At 41.9% G+C, this 20,702-nt stretch overlaps 1 protein-coding gene across 4 annotated transcripts in view; it reads right to left on the reverse strand.

Moving 5' to 3' along the window:
- SUSD1 (sushi domain containing 1) overlaps nucleotides 1-20,702 on the reverse strand; it is a 212,950-nt gene that overhangs the window by 169,812 nt on the left and 22,436 nt on the right. For all 4 annotated transcript variants that reach the window (XM_081803375.1, XM_081803373.1, XM_081803376.1 and 1 more), the window contains exons 4-6: nucleotides 17,610-17,762; nucleotides 16,769-16,948; nucleotides 5,514-5,693 (exon numbers count right to left, since the gene is read on the reverse strand). In XM_081803375.1, the coding sequence (XP_081659501.1) occupies nucleotides 5,514-5,693; nucleotides 16,769-16,948; nucleotides 17,610-17,762 (513 nt within the window). The remainder of the gene's footprint in view (nucleotides 1-5,513; nucleotides 5,694-16,768; nucleotides 16,949-17,609; nucleotides 17,763-20,702) is intronic.

The raw sequence follows: 20,702 nt of genomic DNA on the forward strand, positions 1-20,702 counted from the left end.
GGAGGCCCCCCCCCCCCCCACCCAATTGAACTCTCCATTAGATCTGGGGAAGGAAAGCTTCAGTGGGTAATAGAATACCTTTGCCTGCCTTTGGATTCTGTATATGGTGCATGCATGTGTAGAAATGTATATAGGTATATATTTTAGTATTCTACTAGCATCCAGCATTTCTCTGTAGTACTTACCACATTTATAACTAAATAATTTTGTAATTGGTTATTCAGTGTCTGTCTCTCCTGAATGTAAGCTCTATGATAGCAAAGACCAGGTTTATCTCTCTACCCCCAGAACCTAAGAGAGTACCTTAGATTTTTTTTTTAAATATTTATTTGGTTGACTGACTGAATGGATGGACGAAGGTATGGTTAGGTGATCAACAATACTCAATGTTGTGGAAAGGTTAAGAGGACTGAGGATTGAAACTAGAACAGGAATTTGACAGGTGGTCACTAGGGACCTTGGTGAGAGAGCTACAATGGACTGAAGGCTCTGGGTGCCTGACTGTTGGCTGGGAAGAGAAGTAGGGAGGGAGGGGACAGAGGCAGTGGACATACTCTCAGGAGTCCCACTGTGGACAGGGACTGATTCAGCAGACTCTCTTGGTTTCCAATTTTATATCCTTTTTCTCTATTTTTGGAAACAGTAAAAGATCATTGAGAGTAAGTTCAGGTGACCCAAGGAGATGGTCAAGCTCAGTGTCATTTCTAGTCAAACAGTATCTGATTTCAAAAGTTAAATGACTGATCTTCTAATATGACTCACAAACTACTTCCAAAGGCAATTTCCAAACACAGATTACAAAACAGATACATTTTGATAATGGCGGCATCACTGAAATCAAAGTGACTATTTGAATAAGTGCATGCTTGGCTGTAAGAGTTCTGCTATATTTCCTTTCCTGTTTTTAAGTCTTTAGAGTCACATACAATAGGTAGAAGTAGCAAGACTTAGAGGAGTGCTTTCCTAAAATGCATTATACACCTAAGGATGACTTTTTGCAGCACATGAATAAATTTATATATGTTTGCTTGTACTGACTTTTGCGTATATTAGAAAAAAATACACATAGTCCATCCAACTCATAATATCACATATACTGCACAAAGTGTCTTTGATCAATAAATTTAAATTATGATTTGAAATTTTAAATATAAGGTTTTTTAAAGAAACTTACTTAAAAAAATAATACTTTTGTTATGGCAAACATCATCAGGGTGGTATACAAATGACTCAAGCTTGGGAAACACTGGTAGGAGAGAGCGAGATCGTGGGCTTCCCAAGCATCCTGACCAAAGTTCAAGTCCTGTCTCTGCCATTTACTAGTTACTGAAGGACCCTGTGAAAGTTGCCTAACTTCTATGAGTCTCAGATTACTCACCTATGAAATGAAAAATAACAATACTTACTTTACAGTGTTTCTCTAAGGACAAAGCGAAACCAGGCATGCAGACCCCTAGCAGAGCCCTGGGCACGTAAGTTGGCACACAGCCAACAGTAACTATCGTGCTTGACAGTCCAAACATTATACACATATTCAAACACATCCCAGCCATGGGGCTATTTATATCGATGTGTCCATTTATTCCAGCTGACCTTTGTTTTCCATTTGAACTGCGTTATTGCTGCAAGTGAGCACTCACTAGGCTGAAAAGGAAGATCAGCAACAAAACCCAGGGGCAGAGGCTAAGAGGACGCCTGGAGGCATTTGGACTCAGGCCTGAATCGGGTTAGGGGGCTCAGAACGGATCCCAGCCCATAAACAGTCTGTGTTTCAATAGCAATGTTACCCTTCTAAGAGCGTGGCAAGAGTGAGCGTCAACCTTATAATTATTAACTCAGATTCTAAACATGAAAAGCCAAATGGCCCGAGCAGAAGGAAAGCCAGCGACAGTCTTATCAAGAATGAATCAGCCTCTTTGATCTTGAGGTAAACCAACCCACTAAACATCAAGCTTCCACCTGGGGTTTTTCCAGGCACATTTTAAAATGGTTGCCTAATTCTCAGCTGTCTGGAGGTTCCAGTCCAAACTGGCCTTAAGGAAAAAAAAAAAAAAGAGTCCCACCACCTTGCCAGCGTTCACACCCCATTAAAAACATACACAGATCCATGCTGCTAATCCAAAGAAACAGGGCCTCCGAAAATAAGTTCAACTAAAAACAATCCAGGTAAAGTGAAGATAAATTATTCCAACCAATTTGGAACTAAACAGTGAAGTATAAAGAGAGGGGGTAAACAGAATGGAAACAGCGAGCAGAGGTAGAAGGCATTCAGAGGTTAGGCAGAAAAGCAGACGGTGGGAGGAAAATCCAGACGTGGACATCGAAGAAGGTAATACAGGGAGGGAGTTGGTACAGGAGAGGTGTGCAGAAATGAGTGGAAAACAGGGAAAAGAAGGCAGAAGGGGGTTCAGCTGGGCAAGAGCCACGGTAATCAGCATCTCTCACTACATTTCCAGAAGCCTCTCCCCTACCTACCCACCAAGACCGTGCGCACGCTGCACCGTGAATTAATCAGCATGTAAATCACCCCCTTTATCTGCGGAAATTTAATTTAGCTGCCAATCTTGATTGACGGCACAGAGGCCTCCTCCCAGAAAGATCGCAGCTCTCAGGGAAAAATGCCTTTTCTCTCCTTAAATCAAAGCTTGCATAAACCCAAGGAAACAGCTGCAGCTGGAGCCACAGACTGTGTGAAAGGTGGCAGGCTGAGGACGGTAATTATAATTAGCAGTTACATAACATGTTTGTTCTTCAAAGTGCTCTACAAGAATCAGCTAATTAATAGCTTACTATGCCCCATGCGGATCCACTGTTTTTTCCTGTAGGGACTAATCCCTGTACCCCCATTGAATTCTGAACGGAAGCAAAACAGCCTGAGCAATGAGGCAAATGGCTGAGGGTCCAGAAGCTATGCCCAGCTGTCTCATCAAGGGACTCCACAGGTATCTCAGGGCCAGGAACATTGCCCCAAATGTTTAATTCGGCATCCCGTGAGACAGACGCCTCACTGCCTCCAAATAATTCTTAAAGTGCTATTAGAGATACACTAACGGGAGGGGGACGGAGGGATGGTCCAATATGGCATTAGCTCTTCTCAATTTCCCTAATGAGACTGGGACTCTGGAGTCCTTGCTGTTAGTTACAGGACTGCCCTTGCTTCTCCGTGCAGGTAGGGTGAGTCAACGAGAACTCTCTAAGAACAGGTTGAACCAGATCTCTGGGCTCCCATCCAAGTCTACCCTTCTTCGTTTTCTAGGCCTCCAGTCTCTAGCCTCCATCCTCTTCCATTTATGGCGGAGATGACCCGATGTGGGAACTGCAAGGCACAGATGGCTCCAGCAGCAGGGCCAAAGTCTTCGTCTAGTCCAGGGAAGTCCATGAACATCCCGAATTTGTGAAACCTTGTATGTACGTGTGTACGTGCATTTCTTTGGAGGAAAGTTGGTTTACCCTGCTGTCCAATGAATTCCAAGAAGGTAGTGTCTAGCAAAGTACCTCACCCCTAGCGTATGCTAAATAGATACCTATTAAATCAATTTGATAGATTTCACCAAATTCCTATGCCCCAAAAGGTTAGGAACCATTGCTCTATGGACAAATAATCACCAGCAGTCCCCATGTTTTGCTTGCTCTGGCTAGACTTCCCTATGGAAAACTCTGACCAGCAAAACCCAAGACATGCTACAATAATTCAGCGGCAAGTCAAACCGGAGACCCAGACCAAAGCTCCCTTGAGATTTCACTCTTCATAGATCTGTCGTTAGAGCCAACATCTAGAAACACATCATTCCCCGGGGTGCCTGGGTGGCTCAGTCGTTAAGCATCTGCCTTTGGCTCAGGTCATGATCCCAGGGTCCTGGGATCGAGCCCCGCATCGGGCTCCCTGCTCCGTGGGAAGCCTGCATCTCCCTCTCCCACTCCCCCTGCTTGTGTTCCTGTTCTCACTATGTCTCTGTCAAATAAATAAATAAAATCTTAAAAAAAAAAAAAAAGAAAGAAACACATTCCCAGAGCCATTCAACACTGTGTAACAACCATTTGTCACACCCCCTGTCCAGCCGTCACAAATAGAGTCACTGCCTTCTCCCACCTTGTCACTTGGAGGCAGTGGTGTGAACTAAAGAATGCGGAAGCGCATACAATAATTTCAGTAGAAGACCTAACGTGTACACGGTGCTTTAAACTTTTCAAAATTTCCCCACAGATGATCTCATTTGATTCCCTCTCAGTAACTCTTGGAAATAGGAAAAGCAGACTTTACTTTCCCCCTTTTACAGATGAAGAAACTGAGGATCTGAGCAAATAATGCCTTTCCTGATGACACACAGCCCATATATGACCCCTCTAGACTTTGAACTGTTGTCTCAGAAGCCCTTTTCACCAGTAACTCCATTTCGGGGTATATCCCCAAAAGAATTGAAAGCAGGGTCTCAAAGAGATATCTGGATGCCTATGTTTACAGCAGCACTATTCACAGTAGCCAAAAAGTGCACGCAACGCAAGTGTCCATCAGTGGATGAATGGATCGACAAAACGTGGTAAATACATACGATAGAATGTTATGCAGCCTTTAAAAAGGAGGAAACCCCGCCCTTTGCAACAACATGGATGAACCCGCAGAACATTATGCTAGGTGAAGTAACCCAGTCACGGAAGGACAAATACTACCTGATTCTGCTTATATGAGGTATCTAAATTAGTCAGATCCACAGAAACAGAAAGTAAAATGGTGGTGCTGTGGGGAGCAGGAAGTGGGGTGTTACTGTTTAATGGGTACTGAGTTTCAGTTTTGCAACATGAAAAGGGTCTGGAGATGGGTTGCACAACAGTGTGAATATACTTAATACTTAAAAATGGTTAAGGTGGTAAATTTATGCTGCGTGTGTTTGACCACAGTTAAAAATTTTTAAATAGGGGTGCCTGGGTGGCTCAGTCGTTAAGCGTCTGCCTTCAGCTCGGGTCATGATCCCAGGGTCCTGGGATTGAGCCCCGCATCGGGCTCCCTGCTCGAGAAGCCTGCTTCTCCCTCTCCCACTCCCCCTGCTTGTGTTCCCTCTCTCGCTGTGTCTCTCTCTGTCAAATAGGTAGGATCTTAAAAAAAAAAAAAAAATTTTAAATAAACATTAAAAACCTCCTTACCCATTACACCACCTTTTTTCTGAAAAGCTGCCAACGTGGGCTAAGTTAGGACTTTTCAGTATGCCCCCCTGAGAAAAATGATTCCTGGAGAAACATTTCTCAGCCAGCCAAGCAGAGGAGACAGGAATCACTGTGATTTAAGGTGAGTTGCAAAAGACGGATGCACGAGATTTTCTACGCAACTTATTTTCCCAATCCACCCTCCAAATCTCTGGGGTTCAGCTGACACACCTAAAGCCAGGTGCCCCCTCAGGTAAATGGCAGAGCCAGTGGGCACAGTGCACAGGGAGCGATGGGTCGGCTGGAGGTCCCAGGCTCCTGCTGGCTGTTTGCTTCCAGGAAAAAAAAAAAGCCCCACCAAACAGAGTCCTTACCTGTGCATGTCAAAGTACTTTCTCTCCAAGTGCCTTTCTCCGTGCAAACAGAAGTGATCTTTCCTCCAGGGCTCTCAAAGCCCTCCTGACAGACATAGTGAGCCACACTGCCCGGGCTGGAGCTGTGATTCCCCACCAGCAGTGCATGCCGCACCTGCGGAGGATGGCCGCACTTGATCTCTGCAAGGGGAGGAAGCACAGCACTAGTTATGATGCCCAACTTCTATCCCTATAGTCCACATTTTAGGAAAAAACATTTAGTCATGCTAGAGTCCCCTCATATGGGAAAAGAGAAAACATGAACCCCATCAAATAATCCAGTTGCAGATATAGAAGACTGTTCGGAAGGAGAGAAAATAGACATGCCTGACTTCAGTGAAACTCACAAACGTGTACACACAGAAAATATTCCAATTATAAGATGATTTACATTATGGAGAATTCCTTGGTCAATGAAATAATCCATTCTGGGGTCCTTTTAAATATTAAGATTTTCAGGTGCCTTTTCCTATGTATCATGAGATCACAAACTCCTAATAAGTAGATGATAACACAATTACAGTTTTGTTCCCAACGGATTATTAAATGAAATAGATAGAAAATCTTTGAACTTTTTGGGGCACCTGGGTGGCTCAGTCGATTAAGCGGCCGCCTTAGGCTCGGGTTGTGATCCCAGGTCCCGTGTCGGGCTCTCTGCTCAGCAGGAGCCTGCTTCTCCTTCTCCCTCTGCCCCTCCCCCTCTCTCTGCCCCTTCCCCTGCTTGTACCCTCTCTCTGACAAATAAAATCTTAAAAAAAAAAAAAACTTTGAACTTTTTAAAGCAAATTAATAGGGAAAGTATATACAGTCTAAACATTCACTTTATGTTTCTATAAAAGAAAAAATCAGTTGCAGAGGGAGACAAGACAAGAATTATAAAATTGATATGAAATTTCTTCTCAGCAACTCTGACTACTAGAACACAGTAGAATATTTACAGAAGCTATCTGAAGGAAATGGATTATGATGCTACCATTTCAGACTCAGCCAAACTCTACCTCATGTAAGAGTAAAAGAAAGTCATCTTCAGATATTTTGCAATTTTTTAAAATTCATGTTTATCTTTTCTGAAAAAAAACAAAACAAAACGAACTCCAGCCCAATAACAACAACACAGAAGAACCAGAATAAATATCCTAAGAAAAGTAGAGGACAGGTTTTAGAAGAAACACTAGCAAGCAATGAAATCAGCATGATGTGCAGGTTAAGTTTCCATAATCATTTAAATGTGACTGGAGAGCTTGATACAACTAGTAGTAAAGGATTCTGTAACAAAAAGTTGAACACTGTAAAAAAAAATGAATAATTTGAAAATAAAATTCCAAATTATTTCAAAAACCCTGAGCAATGAGGCAAAGGGAAGAAACGAACATGTCAAATTCCTCATGTGGTCACGGGGAGTTCATAGATATAATTTTATTCAAGAACACATAATAAATCTAAAATAAGGAGGCCATAATCATTGCAAATGTAGCCAAGAGTCCCAGTTATACCCAAAAACAGAGAAAAATATATATATAACTTCTGGTATTCATTCTGATTTTTAGTTTTCTCCCCAGTCTGTAGAAAGCCAAGAAAATCAGGCACTCTTGACATGCAGGCTTTTAAAATATAAGTGTGAGGTGTCTGGGTGGCCCAGTCAGTTAAGCATCTGACTCTTGGTTTCAGCTCAGGTCCTGATCTCAGGGTCTTGAGATCAAGCCCTGTGTTGGGCTCTGTGCTCAGCATGGAGTCTGCTTGAGTTTCTCCTTCCCTCTCTCCCTCTGCCCCTCCTGCTTGTGCTCTCTCTCTCTCTCCCTCTCTCAAATAAATAAATAAATCTTTTTTAAAAAATAAAATGTAAGTGCATTTATTGAGATAAAGAACTCAAGATAGAGAAAATGGTATGATCTGTTCCCAACTCCCCATCAACCATTCTTGGCCTTAGAAACAGGTAGCTTCTCTTAAATGAGCTTCCGATAAAGAACTGGTGGATTTAATGGAACTGCACATGCCTCCATCCCACTATGAATGCTTGGTCTGTTGCAGAACCCCAGAGTTCTTTCCCTGAGGGAGGCCTCCCAGAGCAGGCTTTCATCTGTTGTCATCGACGTTCTCATGAGAACATCAATACAACAGCTCAACCTACCCGGCTCTGAGATTTTTTTTTTTTTTAAGATGTTTATTGATTTATTTGACAGAGAGAGAGCACAAGCAGGGGAAGCAGCAGAGGGGGAGGGAGAAGCAGGCTCTCCACTGAGCAGGAAGCCCAATGTGGGGCTTGATCCCAGGACCCTGAGATCATGACCTGAGCCGAAGGCAGACGCTTAACCAACTGAGTTACCCAGGCGCCTCAGCTCTGAGATTTTAAAAGAAGAGTTAGTTTCTGGTCAGTGCAGATTCACATCATGAGCAGTTACGAGACCAGAACCAGGTGGTCATTTCATAAATCCTCCAACCCTGCCCACCTCGCAAGTCCCATATTTGCTCACAGGGACTTGTTCCCTTTTCATATGTGTTTACCAGACACAACGGCTACCTCATCATGTTTTTCCCAGCATCAAACCTTTAGAGATTATCAACAGGCCCCAAACACTGCAAGACATGAGTATATTTGTGTGTACCTGGGCAACCAACCGAATAGGTGGTTAATGTTTCATAAGGCTGCCCAGTCATTGTTGACATCTAAAATAACTTCTAGTTAAAGCCAGGGTTCAGTTATAGCAGGAAATGGAACAGCAGTGAAGAGATTGAGGGTGTAGGTTTATGTAGGCTTATGGACCTTGAAGCTGGAATTCTAAACAGCACACTGGAGAGGTTTCAGAAAGAACCCAGTGATAGATCACTGGATTAAGGGAGAAGCACAGATTCTAAAGGTGTAAGAGTACAGAAGATACCTAAATTGGCTTCCATCCTCAGACGTGACCAAGAATAATGGAAGGCGTGTAAAAATATAAGATTTTTTTTTTAATTAATACCAAAAATATTAATTTGGGAGTTGATGAGAGATCAGTAGCTTGGTCTCTAGGGACTACGGTTCAGAGACTCAGGGAGTTGCCCACTAGTGGGCAACCATGACTCTGTGAGTTCCCATATCATAGCTACTCAAGTTGGACAGTTCCTTGGTGAGAGACAGACAGGATTCTAGCATGGCTTGGATTAAACCACGGTTCTAAACGGCAGCTGTACATCTGAATTGCCCAGGGAACTTGGAAAAAACACCCATGCTGATGCTCACAGCCTCTCCCCTTACCCAGAGATAATTCTTCCGAATCAGTAGTACTGAGTTGGGTTCTTGGCATCCACATTTCTACAAGGTTCCAAGTTTGATTTTTATGCACACACTCAGCTTAGAACCTAAATTAAATACTGGGAGGAATAGCTACCATTTATCATCACATGCTTGAGGGTTTAATGTCTTTCTATGAATACATTATGTCTTCCCAAATATATGGCCAGTTTGTAAAGGACAGAATCTTTATTTGATCATCTCCTGCACCCCCACAATGCCTACTTAAAATAATACGTTTTGCATAGTAAATACTCAATAAATAATTGTTCACTGATAGCTTGCTACTACTTTATCATTGTTCGAGATGTAATAAATGTAACTTTGATATGAATAACGGCCCCTGAGGAAGGAAAGAGGCATCAGTAAATTGTAAGTATAAATAATAAGACAGGTATACATTACATTTGTTATCCAACAGAAGTAACTCACACCTACCAAATACCAAGTAGATGAAAGAGGAGTAAAAGACACAAAAATTAATATCACTTTTGTACCAGGGAATTCTGGGAATGTTGTTCAAACCTCAATCATTTTAATCATAATAGCATTCATCAAAGTCCTACTAAACATAAGTCTGTTAGATACATACTATCTTATTTATTCATCAAAGAAAACCTTGCAAGGTAGATGCTTTTTTTTCTCACGTAGTTTATAGATACGAATATGGAGCTTAAGAGCTCCTAAGAGCTTAAGTCACGTTCAAAAGTCACACCACTAGTAAAAGATAGAGCCAGTACTCAAGCCATGGGATATATGACCCCAAAGTCCAGGTCCATTAAATCTGGGGAGCCTCACCATGAAGGGGTTCAGTCTAGGCCCTGATTAGGACTGAGCTTAGAAGTTAGCTAAAACCTCAGGAGAAAAGGTCACATAAAGGAGCATTCAAATCAGTATGGAAGAGTTCTTTAACAACTCCCTCTTCTGAATCTTGTCTCCCACAGCTTTCCCAGAGCAAGATAGCTGCTGGAAACAAGACTTAACCCTACATCTGTGTGATACCCTGAAGCCTTCTTAGTACTGACGTTTAAACCCGTAACATGGGGGTCTGGCCTGGGTCTGGCCTGGCACATGGCCCTGTCACAGATATTCCCATCATGCTTAAGAGAGATGGCAACCACGGCCACTTCTACTCAGACCAAAGGGTACCCAAGGAAGCAGGTGGCTACTATTAAAAAATACTCCAAAATCAATCCAACGGAGGCTGCAATAGGTGGTAATAAAAATATGGTTCTACACGAAATGCCCAAAGTTCTCACGATCACAAGGAAATAAGCCCTTTTAAAAGGGTTTATAACCAAAGGAAAGAAAAAAATAAGGAGCACAAATTTGCATTACATATGCATTCGGGGTGTTCATTTAAGCACACATTTCTCTGGCTAATTATATCACGAAGGAACGTTTGGATACGTATCAGCAATACAGTCAACTAATTATGAACACAGCTGAGATTTTTTTAAGATTTATAAGATTTATTTATTTATTTGAGAGAAAGAGGGCAAGCACACAAGTGGGGGGAGGGGCAGAGGGAGAGAACCCCCAAGCAGACTCCCCGCAGAGCATGGAGCCCAATGGGGAGCTGGAGCTCACGTCCTGGGGAGCACAACCTGAGTGGAAACCAACAGTCGGATGCTTAACCATCTAAGCCACCCAGGTGCCCCCATGGCGGGGAATTTTTCCTTACCATCCTACTATCTGTGATGTTATTCAAATAATCAACTTCAAAACAGGTCTCCCGGGGGGGAGGGGGGGGAGGGGGAGGGGGGAGGGGAGGAGAGGCGGGGGGCGGGGAATGTGCTGTGCGAGTTTCAAGGACCACATTCATACTGTAACTCTGTTTCATATCTTGAAGGTAAAAATGTTTATCCACACTACAGGCTTTACTATTCAACCCAAGAAAATATTCCAGAAGGAAATTTGTTTGATGAAAGGCACAGGCAATTTATGGCATCTAATCAACAACTGGCTGTGTCACCGTGTCATCCCCATTGGCTACTTCTCCTGAGAAACATCAGCACAATAATGTGATTGATTTCAGAAATAACATAGTCACAGAAGGCTTCATCTAGGACTGTTTTAGAGAGCAATAAATACCAAGCTGAGAAAGAAAAAAAAAAAGACCAATAATGTCCATAAATTGAGGCAGACCTTTTGCCAACTGCCAGGGGAATGAATGACAGACCTACTCCACATGCTGATATTGACTCAGGAAAAGTCTTCCCAGAGAAATAAACTACGAGCTGGAAAGCTCTGGCAGAGGAGCAGAAACGAGTATGAAAATCGAAGAAAATCATATTAAAGTCAACTTTCATTTACACAACAGTAACAGAAATGTCTCTGTTGTGCCTTAGAATCAAAGCAGAATTACAGATCACCTAGAAGTCAGCGGGATGGGGCAGGTTGTAAGGGTCCAAATGGTCTAGGCAGATCAACATCAGAGTCTCCGCTATACTCATGTCCTGGATCAGATAATTCAGCACTTACACCTATATTTTCTTCATTTGCTTCACTTGGAAAAATGTCCTTTTCCCCCCTTAATGGTAAGTTCTCCATGGGATACACCTACATCCCATATTTTTAGACTATTCCCTGCAGTCATGCGAGTTATTAACATTATTACGAACATTAATCCTTGTGATGTGTATAAGAAATACGGCCTAAGGAATGGGGCTGAAAAATGTAACCTTATGGCAAAGTTTCACGTACTTTATGCCACGCTTGTAATTTGGCCACATGTAGTTAGAGTCTCATTCCAGGATCATCTGAGCACTGAATTCCATGTATCATCAATGTGGGGGTTGGAATCTAGCATCTCAGTATGTGGCAACTTGCATTTAGAAAATCTTATTACGGGGCGCCTGGGTGGCTCAGTTGGTTAAGCGACCGCCTTCGGCTCAGGTCATGATCCTGGAGTCCCGGGATCGAGTCCCGCATCGGGCTCCCTGCTCAGCAGGGAGTCTGCTTCTCCCTCTAACCCTCCCCCTCTCATGTGCTCTCTCTCTCTCATTCTCTCTCTCAAATAAATAAAATCTTGGAAAAAAAAAAAAATCTTTAAAAAAAAAAAAAAAAGGAGGGCACGTTCTGCATGGAGCACTGGGTGTTGTGCACGAACAATGAATCATGGAACACTTCATCTAGAACTAATGATGTAATGTATGGGGATTAACATAAGAATAAAAAAAAAAAAATCTTATTACGATCATCAGAGGAAGATGGGAGGGTTGTACCATGCCATGAAGCACGTTCTCAAGGATAGCTTATTAACTGTGGTAACTAAGCTAATGAGCTCATTAGTACCAAAAAGTCGACTCGCCCTGGGGTGCCTGGGTGGCTCAGTTGGTTGGGCGACTGCCTTCGGCTCAGGTCATGATCCTGGAGTCCCTGGATCGAGTCCCGCATCGGGCTCCCTGCTCGCCCTCGCCCCTCTCATGTGCTCTCTCTCTCTCATTCTGTCTCAAATAAATAAATAAATAAATCTTTAAAAAAAAAAAAAAGTCCACTCGCCCTGAAGGCAGTAGAAAAAAAATAGTAATCATAACTTTTTGATGTATTTTGTATCTTCAAGTCTTCCATGAACTTTAGCCTCGAAAAACAATACATTTCCTTCAGATCATATTCACAGAAGAAAGCTCACTTGGAAGAAGAAAAAAATTCCATTTCACGTAACAACACTTATTGCCAACAAACAGCGTCTACTATGAATACAGCTAGAATCTGAAGACTTCAGAAACTGTAGGGGTGACAGGCTAGGTGAAAGCATGAGAGCTGGAAAGAAAAAAAGTGTTTATCAGTGTAATCTCTTATAAGGATCTTCCATTTGTAGAGGTGATAATGGTTGTTGACGCTTTGGCACATGAATCTTTTTTTTCTAAAAAATAACATTAAAACTCTTCATTTTAATGCTCTACTGGTAAGCAGAATACTTGGATTGAAAACTAATAAACGAGGTAACGTGAAAGCTGGAGAATTTTAGACCTTCCCCTTCTATGGTGGGAGGTTTCACAAAGATCTTATATTTTTGTTAGAGGGACACTACCTACACTCCCCGCTAGATTATGACCCTCTTATCATGATGGGTGAATACATATCAGGCAGCTACTTTGCATCAAGCACAGCACCACGTGCTTTCTATCATTATCTCATTAAATTGTCAGGATGGAAACAATCTTATCCCCTTCTGCAGAAGGAAACTGGAGTTGAGAGAAGGTTAGGGCTGGTTCCAGAACTCCCAAGTGGTGCAGCCAAAACTCACACAAGTCTTTCTGATTCTAAGGCTCCCACTTCCCCACCCCACGGCAGTCTTCTAACTAGGGTCATCATTCATCCTGCACACGCCAGTGACTCCAACCATTTGTAAGTGACATATTTTAATGGCATTTACTCGACAAAAGGATAACGCAAGAGATCTGTTGCATGCAGCCAGGAAATCAATGCAGTTTTCCTACATGTTTTAAAAGATCGGTATGTGGTGAGGTGCCCAAAAATCTGCTTCGAATGACTGCCCGGAACACAAAAGATAAACACAAGGTATGTGGGCTGCCACTGTGTCCACCCTCACCCACGGCAGGCACCACGGGTCAATCTCTCCTGCCAGCTCTCGATGTGAATCTTCTCCACAGCCCGACTGAAAATTCCGAGACAGCAGTGCAACAAACCTTGTCCGCTGCCCCTCACCTGAATGCCCTAATTTGTGTTCCAACTTAGGTCAAAACTTTTTTAAACATGCTCAACTTGGCAGGGATGAGATGGAGCTCTACTGCGAGAACCTCAAAAGGTGAAGAATTGACTCCACAACAATACATATTCTTCGGGGTGGGTCCCGGACCACGCTGTGTAACCGTGTAACCGTGTCCTCCCAGGCCCTCCAGCTTTTCCTCGGTGCCTCCCACCTCCAGCACTCACAAGGGTTGCTTCCACATGGAATCTGCCTTCTAGAAAGTGCTTTGGGTCCTCATCTTGATACATAAACTAGTGACACGAGGTAAGTCACCTCCTCTCTCTGGTTCTTAATGGGAAATAATACCCACTATTCGCTGTAAATAGAATATACGTGAAATGAGAAACAACCTATTAACCACCTCAGAAGGCATTTCAAAAGATCAGATGAGACAATGTTTACAGAAAACCTTGTCAACCTTAAAGCGCTGGCCACCTTTAGAGAAGCAGGCTCTGCTATTAGTAGACGTTAGAAACCATGGCCCATCCTCATTAACCAACTCAAAGGAGAAACTCTGAGGCCCGCTCAGATGGGGACCCATGTCACGGGGTCCTGGCCATGGCGGCACAGCCTCCAGGGACCCGGGAATCAGGGAGGAGGCAAACAACGGGATCCACCAACTGCACCTTCTCTGGTAGGGCAGTCTGTGAAATGGGACACCAAAGCTGGGTCTGTAACACACAGCTGCTCCCTTTCCAAGGACCTGCTCCTCAGCAACATCCAAGTTCACAGTTTGCTAGTGTTGTTAGCGGAATTCCCAATTCCTGTGGCTTTATACCTCCGGGCTGAAAATACCGTGCCGGCTGGCGTGTGGCCCGGCTTCTGGAGCCCCAGGATGATGAAGGATAAATACGAAGGGGTGTGCTCAGAGGAGCAGACACAGCCTTGAGACGTGGCCATGTGGTGACGTGGGGGAGGAGGAGGAGGGTGTCAGCAGGCAGACGGAGCAGTTATTAGAGGAGGGAAAAAAGAAGTGAAGATCTTCCAAATAACAGTTCTTTGGGGAATGTAACAAGTACTCTCCTCTAAATTAACTTTCTCCATTCTCAGTCCAATAATCCAGATGACTACTGGTTCTCGAAGTCACACAAACTCTTTTATTGGGGTTTTCCTATATAAATCCTTAGGGAGCTCTTTGATATGCATTATGGCACATTTTAATCTAAGTTCTGCATTTTAATTGATCCACTGAAAGATAACGTGAGAACTAAAATGTACTTTTAGAATTTCTTAACCCCCAGGATGATAATTAACTATTAAAATGTGTTTAGAGCCTGAATCGCAAATCAGAACAGCACAAGAATTAACTTAGCCAAGCACATCACTGAGATTTCCTAGCTACGCAGTAAATTCAGTGAAAATTGTTTCCTTTTTTCCAAAATGGAAATAGCTTTGTTACTTTGTCTAATGCGTTTAAAATTCTTTCAGTACAGAAAGAATATCAAATGTGAAAGTCATCCAGGATCCCCCCCAATGGAAGTTACCACTGGTAAACATATTTTGATGTATCACCTTCTAAACTTCTGTAAGCATATATGTGCATATGAGCTTTTTCAAAATTAATGTCATGTTATTCATATAGTTGATAACTCAGTAATATACTGTTAAGGCTAACCTATGTCAATAAAAATTATTTTCCAACGTATTTTTATTGGCTACATAATATTCCATTTCATGTATATGCCATGATTTATTTAACCAATCTCCTATTGACAGACATTTGGGATTGTTTCCAATATTTCACTTATAAACAACTACAACTACAGAAAATTATAAATATGAGTGCTTTCTACTTCTCTCCATAAATAAGTTTGAAAATCTGGATAAAATAGATGATTTTCTAGGAATATGTAAATTACCAAAATGGACACCAAAAAGGATAGGAAACTTAGACCAGTAAGTATAGGATTTTTTAAAATAGCCCAAGGACTACCTCTCCAAAAAAGCCACATCCAGATAATTTGCAAGTGAAATCTCCCAAGCCTTTAAAAATTCTATTTAGAGTAGTCCAGAGAAAGAAGAAAGAAATTCTTTCACATTCTTTTTTTAAAATTTAGAATAACACGGACACCAAGCTCAACAAAAATGGCATAGAAAAAAGAAAATAAACCAACCTCACTTCTGAATATCAATGTAAAATTTCTAAATAAAATTTAGCAAATATAATCCAGATAAAAAGAATAAAAAACCAAAGACCCAGAAGACTCCATTCCAAATATTAGTATGTAAGATCATTATCAGAAAATCTAATAATATAACCTTACCATATGACTTGTTTAAAGCAGAAACATATGATCACTCTAACACATGTCTAAAAGATGTGATAAAAGTAACTCATTTCTGATTTTTTTTTAAGCCCTAGTAAAGTGAGAATAGGTAGAGGTTTCCTTAAGATTATGTCATTCCAGGGGCGCCTGGGGGCTCAGTTGGTTGAGCATCGGACTCTTGATTTTGGCTCAGGTCATGATCACAGGGTCCTAGGATCAAGCCCCAAGTCAGGTTCTGAGCTCAGCACGAAGTCTGCTTGAGATTCTCTCTCTCCTTCTCCCTCTGCCACTCCGTCCCGATGCATGCACATGAGCTTTCTCTCTCTCTCTCTCAAATAAATAAATAATTAAGTAAAATCTTAAAAAAAAAAAAAAAGAATGCAACCTCTGAAACCAGAATTCCTGGGTTCAAGTTCGGCTCTATCACTAGCTGTATGACCTTGAACAGATTACTTCATTTCTCCATGCCTCACCTTTCTCATCTGTAAAATGGGATAATAATAGTACATACTCATAGGGATCCTGTAAGGTAAGTGCTTAGAACAGCACTTGGCACATAGCACTGGATTAGTGTGCATAAGAATATAAGCAGATATCCATAACATCAAAGAGCCAAGACCACGAACAAGTAATGAAAAACTAAAACCATTGCCATGAAAGTCATGACTAAGAAAAGAGTACTCAAAGTCAACACTACTATTTAAATTGTTGTTCTGAAAATAGTAACCAAGTGGGTCAATCAGGAGAAACCTAACTTTTATAAATGTAGAAAAATAAAGATGGAATTAATCATGATTTGCAGATGAGAACTATTCCTGAAAATACCAAGAGAATCAACTGAATTCCTATTAAGGACAACATGAATTTACTGGATCTACACTACCCTAAAGAGAAATTTAGAGAGAACTATGAAAACAATCTCAAAATGCCAGAAGCTGGGAACCTGAACCTTTTGAAAACTCACCTTGGCAATTTAATTTTGGGGACTCCCATGTGCCCAAGGCTGTGCAGCTTGAAACTGTATCTTCTGAGCCACTGAAAAATCCTTCTTTGCAAGCATAATGAACCTGGCTGCCAAGCCTAGAAGTATAATTTCCGACGATAAAGCCATCTGGGACCTCAGGAGGGGTGCCGCAGTCTATTTCTGAAAATAAATTAACGTCAAATTCATTAGTATGTGAATATGAATTTTCAAAACTCATCATCTCTCTCCACCCCTACCCCATCATTCCCTTTCCCTCCACACACACCTGAGCGATATTTTACATAGACTGGTTCATTTCCATTTTGACTTCTGGGCATGTTTCCAATGATTGTCTCTATTCAACCTTCTGGCCTTCCATAGGAATAGCATCTACACACGCACAAAGCTGATGGGATTTGGCAGTCAACCTTCACTAATTCACACTAGTTAAAGAGAAGCCTACCCCAGCGAAGTAAAAAATTTGAATTGCAAAATACCTTCAGATATATATGGCTTTGTAGTTTTCAGAGTCACTTTTCTGTTGCTGGTCCTTACCAGGGCAGCTATGTTTACTATCTAAAATCAGGTTTAATAGGAGAATATCTATTAACTACTAAAAATCCCACAAGTTTACTAATTGTAGCTTTTTTTAAAAAAAAATATGAGATAGCCAGCCCCTTCTATCTTGTAATATTCATAGGTTGTACAGATGCACAAAGGATAGATAATCTCCACTCATATCCCCAACACAGACCCCACAGACGTAGGCTCAGAGCAGGAGAAAGTCATCTGAGAACAGAATCCCACATTCAGAAAGCTCCCTTCTTTGGCAGAAACCCACCTGTGCATGACGTGGCATCTCTGGTCGGGTGGAAAGGCTCGGGTCCATTCTTTGGCAAGTATCCATCCATACAGTAGCATTCGAAACTTCCATAAGTGTTCACACACCGTCCTCCTTGCTTGCACAGGCCGGAAACCTCACACTCATCTACATCTTGAGACCCAGATATAAGAAGGGAGAGAAAAAACAGAAAAAGGGAAACACAGGGGCAGAGGGGTATTGGAACAGCCACTTCTCACATTCTCAATCTACCCTTACAAAAATGGATGCATTTGTTTGCAATGGCATCATGAATTTTATTTCATTCTTCAAAGATTCTTTTCATATACCCTTTATGCCATCGGTACTAAAAGGTGTTCAATAAATCCTTGTCAATGTGTTTTGGAAATTTACGAAAACCAACGACCATCACGAACTCTCTGACACCCAACAAAATGAGCCCAAAAAAAGTATGCTGAAAAAAATTCAATCACTACAAAATAAGGATGTCCTCTACCTCATACTAAAATACCTGAAGGATGGGGCATCTGGGTGGCTTAATCTGTTAAGCGTCCAACTCTTGGTTTCGGCTCAGGTCGTGATCTCAGGGTCATAAGATCAAGCTCCTCATTGGGCTCCATGCTGGGCGTGAAGACTGCTTAAGATTTTCTCTCTCTCTCTCCCTCTTCCTCTGCCCCTCCCCTGTCCCTCTCTTTAAAAAAATAAATAAATAAATACCTGAAGTAGAACTCCAAATATAAAACAATTTAAACCAGAGTGAAAAATGCTTTCTAGCTCATGAGCATAGGATGGTGAGGCAGGTAGTAAAAGGAAAATTTAGAAGGGTCTCACTAATTTTACCAAGATTACAAGAACTTAAGATGAGCTTCGAGAAGAAAAAGACATGCCCCTTGGCAGACTTTTCCCCTAGACCTCCAAAAGTATCAGGTACAGCGGTAAAAACCACACAGTAATTCAGAGACTGGAGAAGAAACCTCTCTGCCAGTTAGCAGATTTTTTCCCCTAGAAATGACTTAGAGAACAAAACTAAAACTTTAGGAATTCCATCAGAGCCATACAAACACCAATTTCACCTAGAGAAAAAAAATACCTTAAGTGAAATGGGACTTTTCCCAGGACACTTACAAGAACCATGGCGGGGGGCAGGGGGCAGGGGAGCAAAGAACAGGGAGTAGCAAGACTGAAGGAATCCTGGTTGTTACCAGGCTCCGGGATTTTAAAGGCCAGTAATTTTGGAAGGACCAATATAAAGTGGCCAGTATTCTATTTTGCCAGGTAAAGAGCGTTTTGCTTTGTTTTGTTTTGTTTTCCAAAACCTACTAACACCATAATTTCACAAAAGAAGGAAGAAAATAATATCAGAACCCTTTTAAATTTGTGATTTTATTAAAATTCACTATAGTCTCCTTTTTGTGTGGTTTCTGGTCTTGACTAATGAACTCCTCATCACTCACTGATTATTGTTTAGGAGGCAGTGATTCGTTGAATTGCTGAAAGAGCCCATACAAGCTAACAATTCTGATAAACCTACGGCTTTAATGCAGCAAACTTTGAGGAAAATCTGGGAGATGATCTCTAAAGATGGTGGCCATCTCTTGGGGATTCAAGAGGGGAATCCATTCCACCACCACCCCCCCTTAGGTTGGTCTCGAGACTTGCTTTGGACAATAGAATGCAGCAGAAGTTAATGTTATGCCTTCTGTGAACCTAATCTTGGAAACGACTGGCAGCTTCCTCTCTCCCTCTGTTGGAATACAGTGGCCATGCTGTAAGGAAATCCAAGCTATCATGCTTGGGAGAGAAGTCACTCAGGGGACACCCTGAAGTTGAGACACCAAGTGAAGAGAGAGACCACATGGAAAACTAAGGTGTCCTGGCTGATAGTCAGCATCAAGGCCCTAGAATGTGAGAGAGACCTTCTTTTACCTACCAGCCCAGCCCAGCCACCAGCTGAATGTTTCCACATGAGTGAGAGAACCACCTAGCCATGGAACTGTGAGTACTAATAAATTGTTGTTATAAGCCATTAAATGGGACGGGGGGCTGGGGCGAGAAGTACCATTATGCAGTAATAGATGACCAAAACACTCTTGACATACGAAGAGATGCAGGAGTCCAAATGAAATTAAGAGGATACTGTAATCGGGTGCCTGGCTGGCTCAGATGGTAGAATGTGTGATGCTTGATCTCAGAGTTGTGAGTTCAAGCCCCACACTGGGTGTAGAGATTACTTAAAAATAAAATCTTAAAAAAAAAAGAGGATACTGCAATCAATGAAAAAAAGAGGGGAACTTCTGAAAAAAACAATGAGATCTTGGAAATTAAAAGCAAAATATGAACGCCAAAAATAAAAACCAAATAGAGGCACTGAATAATAGGTTGGTCGCTGCTGGAAAATAAATTTGCAAATTCCAACTTAAAGAATTCTCCAAAAACACATAGAAAAGGAAATTATATAAGACAGAAGCTATAGGACAATAAACAATATAAGGACAGATCCAAAATACGTAATATTCACTTAAGAGGAATTGCAGGGGGCACCTGGGTAGCTCAGTCAGTTAAGTGTCCGACTCTTGGTTTTGGTTCAGGTCATGATCCCCGGGTCGTGGGACTAAGCCCCAAGTCAGGCTCTGTGCTCAACATGGAGTCTGCTTGAGATTCTCTCTCCCTCTGTCCCTCCCTCTCATGTTCACTCTCTTTCTCTCTCTCTCTAAACTAAAATAAATCTTTATTAAAAATTAATATCGGGTGCCTGGGTGGCTCAGTTGGTTGAGCGACTGCCTTCGGCTCAGGTCATGATCCTGGAGTCCCGGGATCGAGTCCCGCATTGGGCTCCCTGCTCAGCAGGGGGTCTGCTTCTCCCTCTGACCCTCCTCCCTCTCATGCTCTCTGTCTCTCATTCTCTCTCTCACAAATAAATAAATAAAATCTTAAAAAAAAAATTAATATCAAAGGGAAAATTTCCTCTGCTTATGTATTCACTTCCAAACAGCCTTTTGAGGTGACAGGCATTAATGCTGAAAAGTGAAAGTCATTCTGAATTTCATGGAATAAAAGAGAACCTATGAAATGAGAGAGAAAGGAATGGTTATC

Source organism: Leptonychotes weddellii, chromosome 14, assembly GCF_054177405.1.
Source record: "Leptonychotes weddellii isolate Sample4059 chromosome 14, ASM5417740v2, whole genome shotgun sequence".
NCBI lineage: Eukaryota > Metazoa > Chordata > Mammalia > Carnivora > Phocidae > Leptonychotes > Leptonychotes weddellii.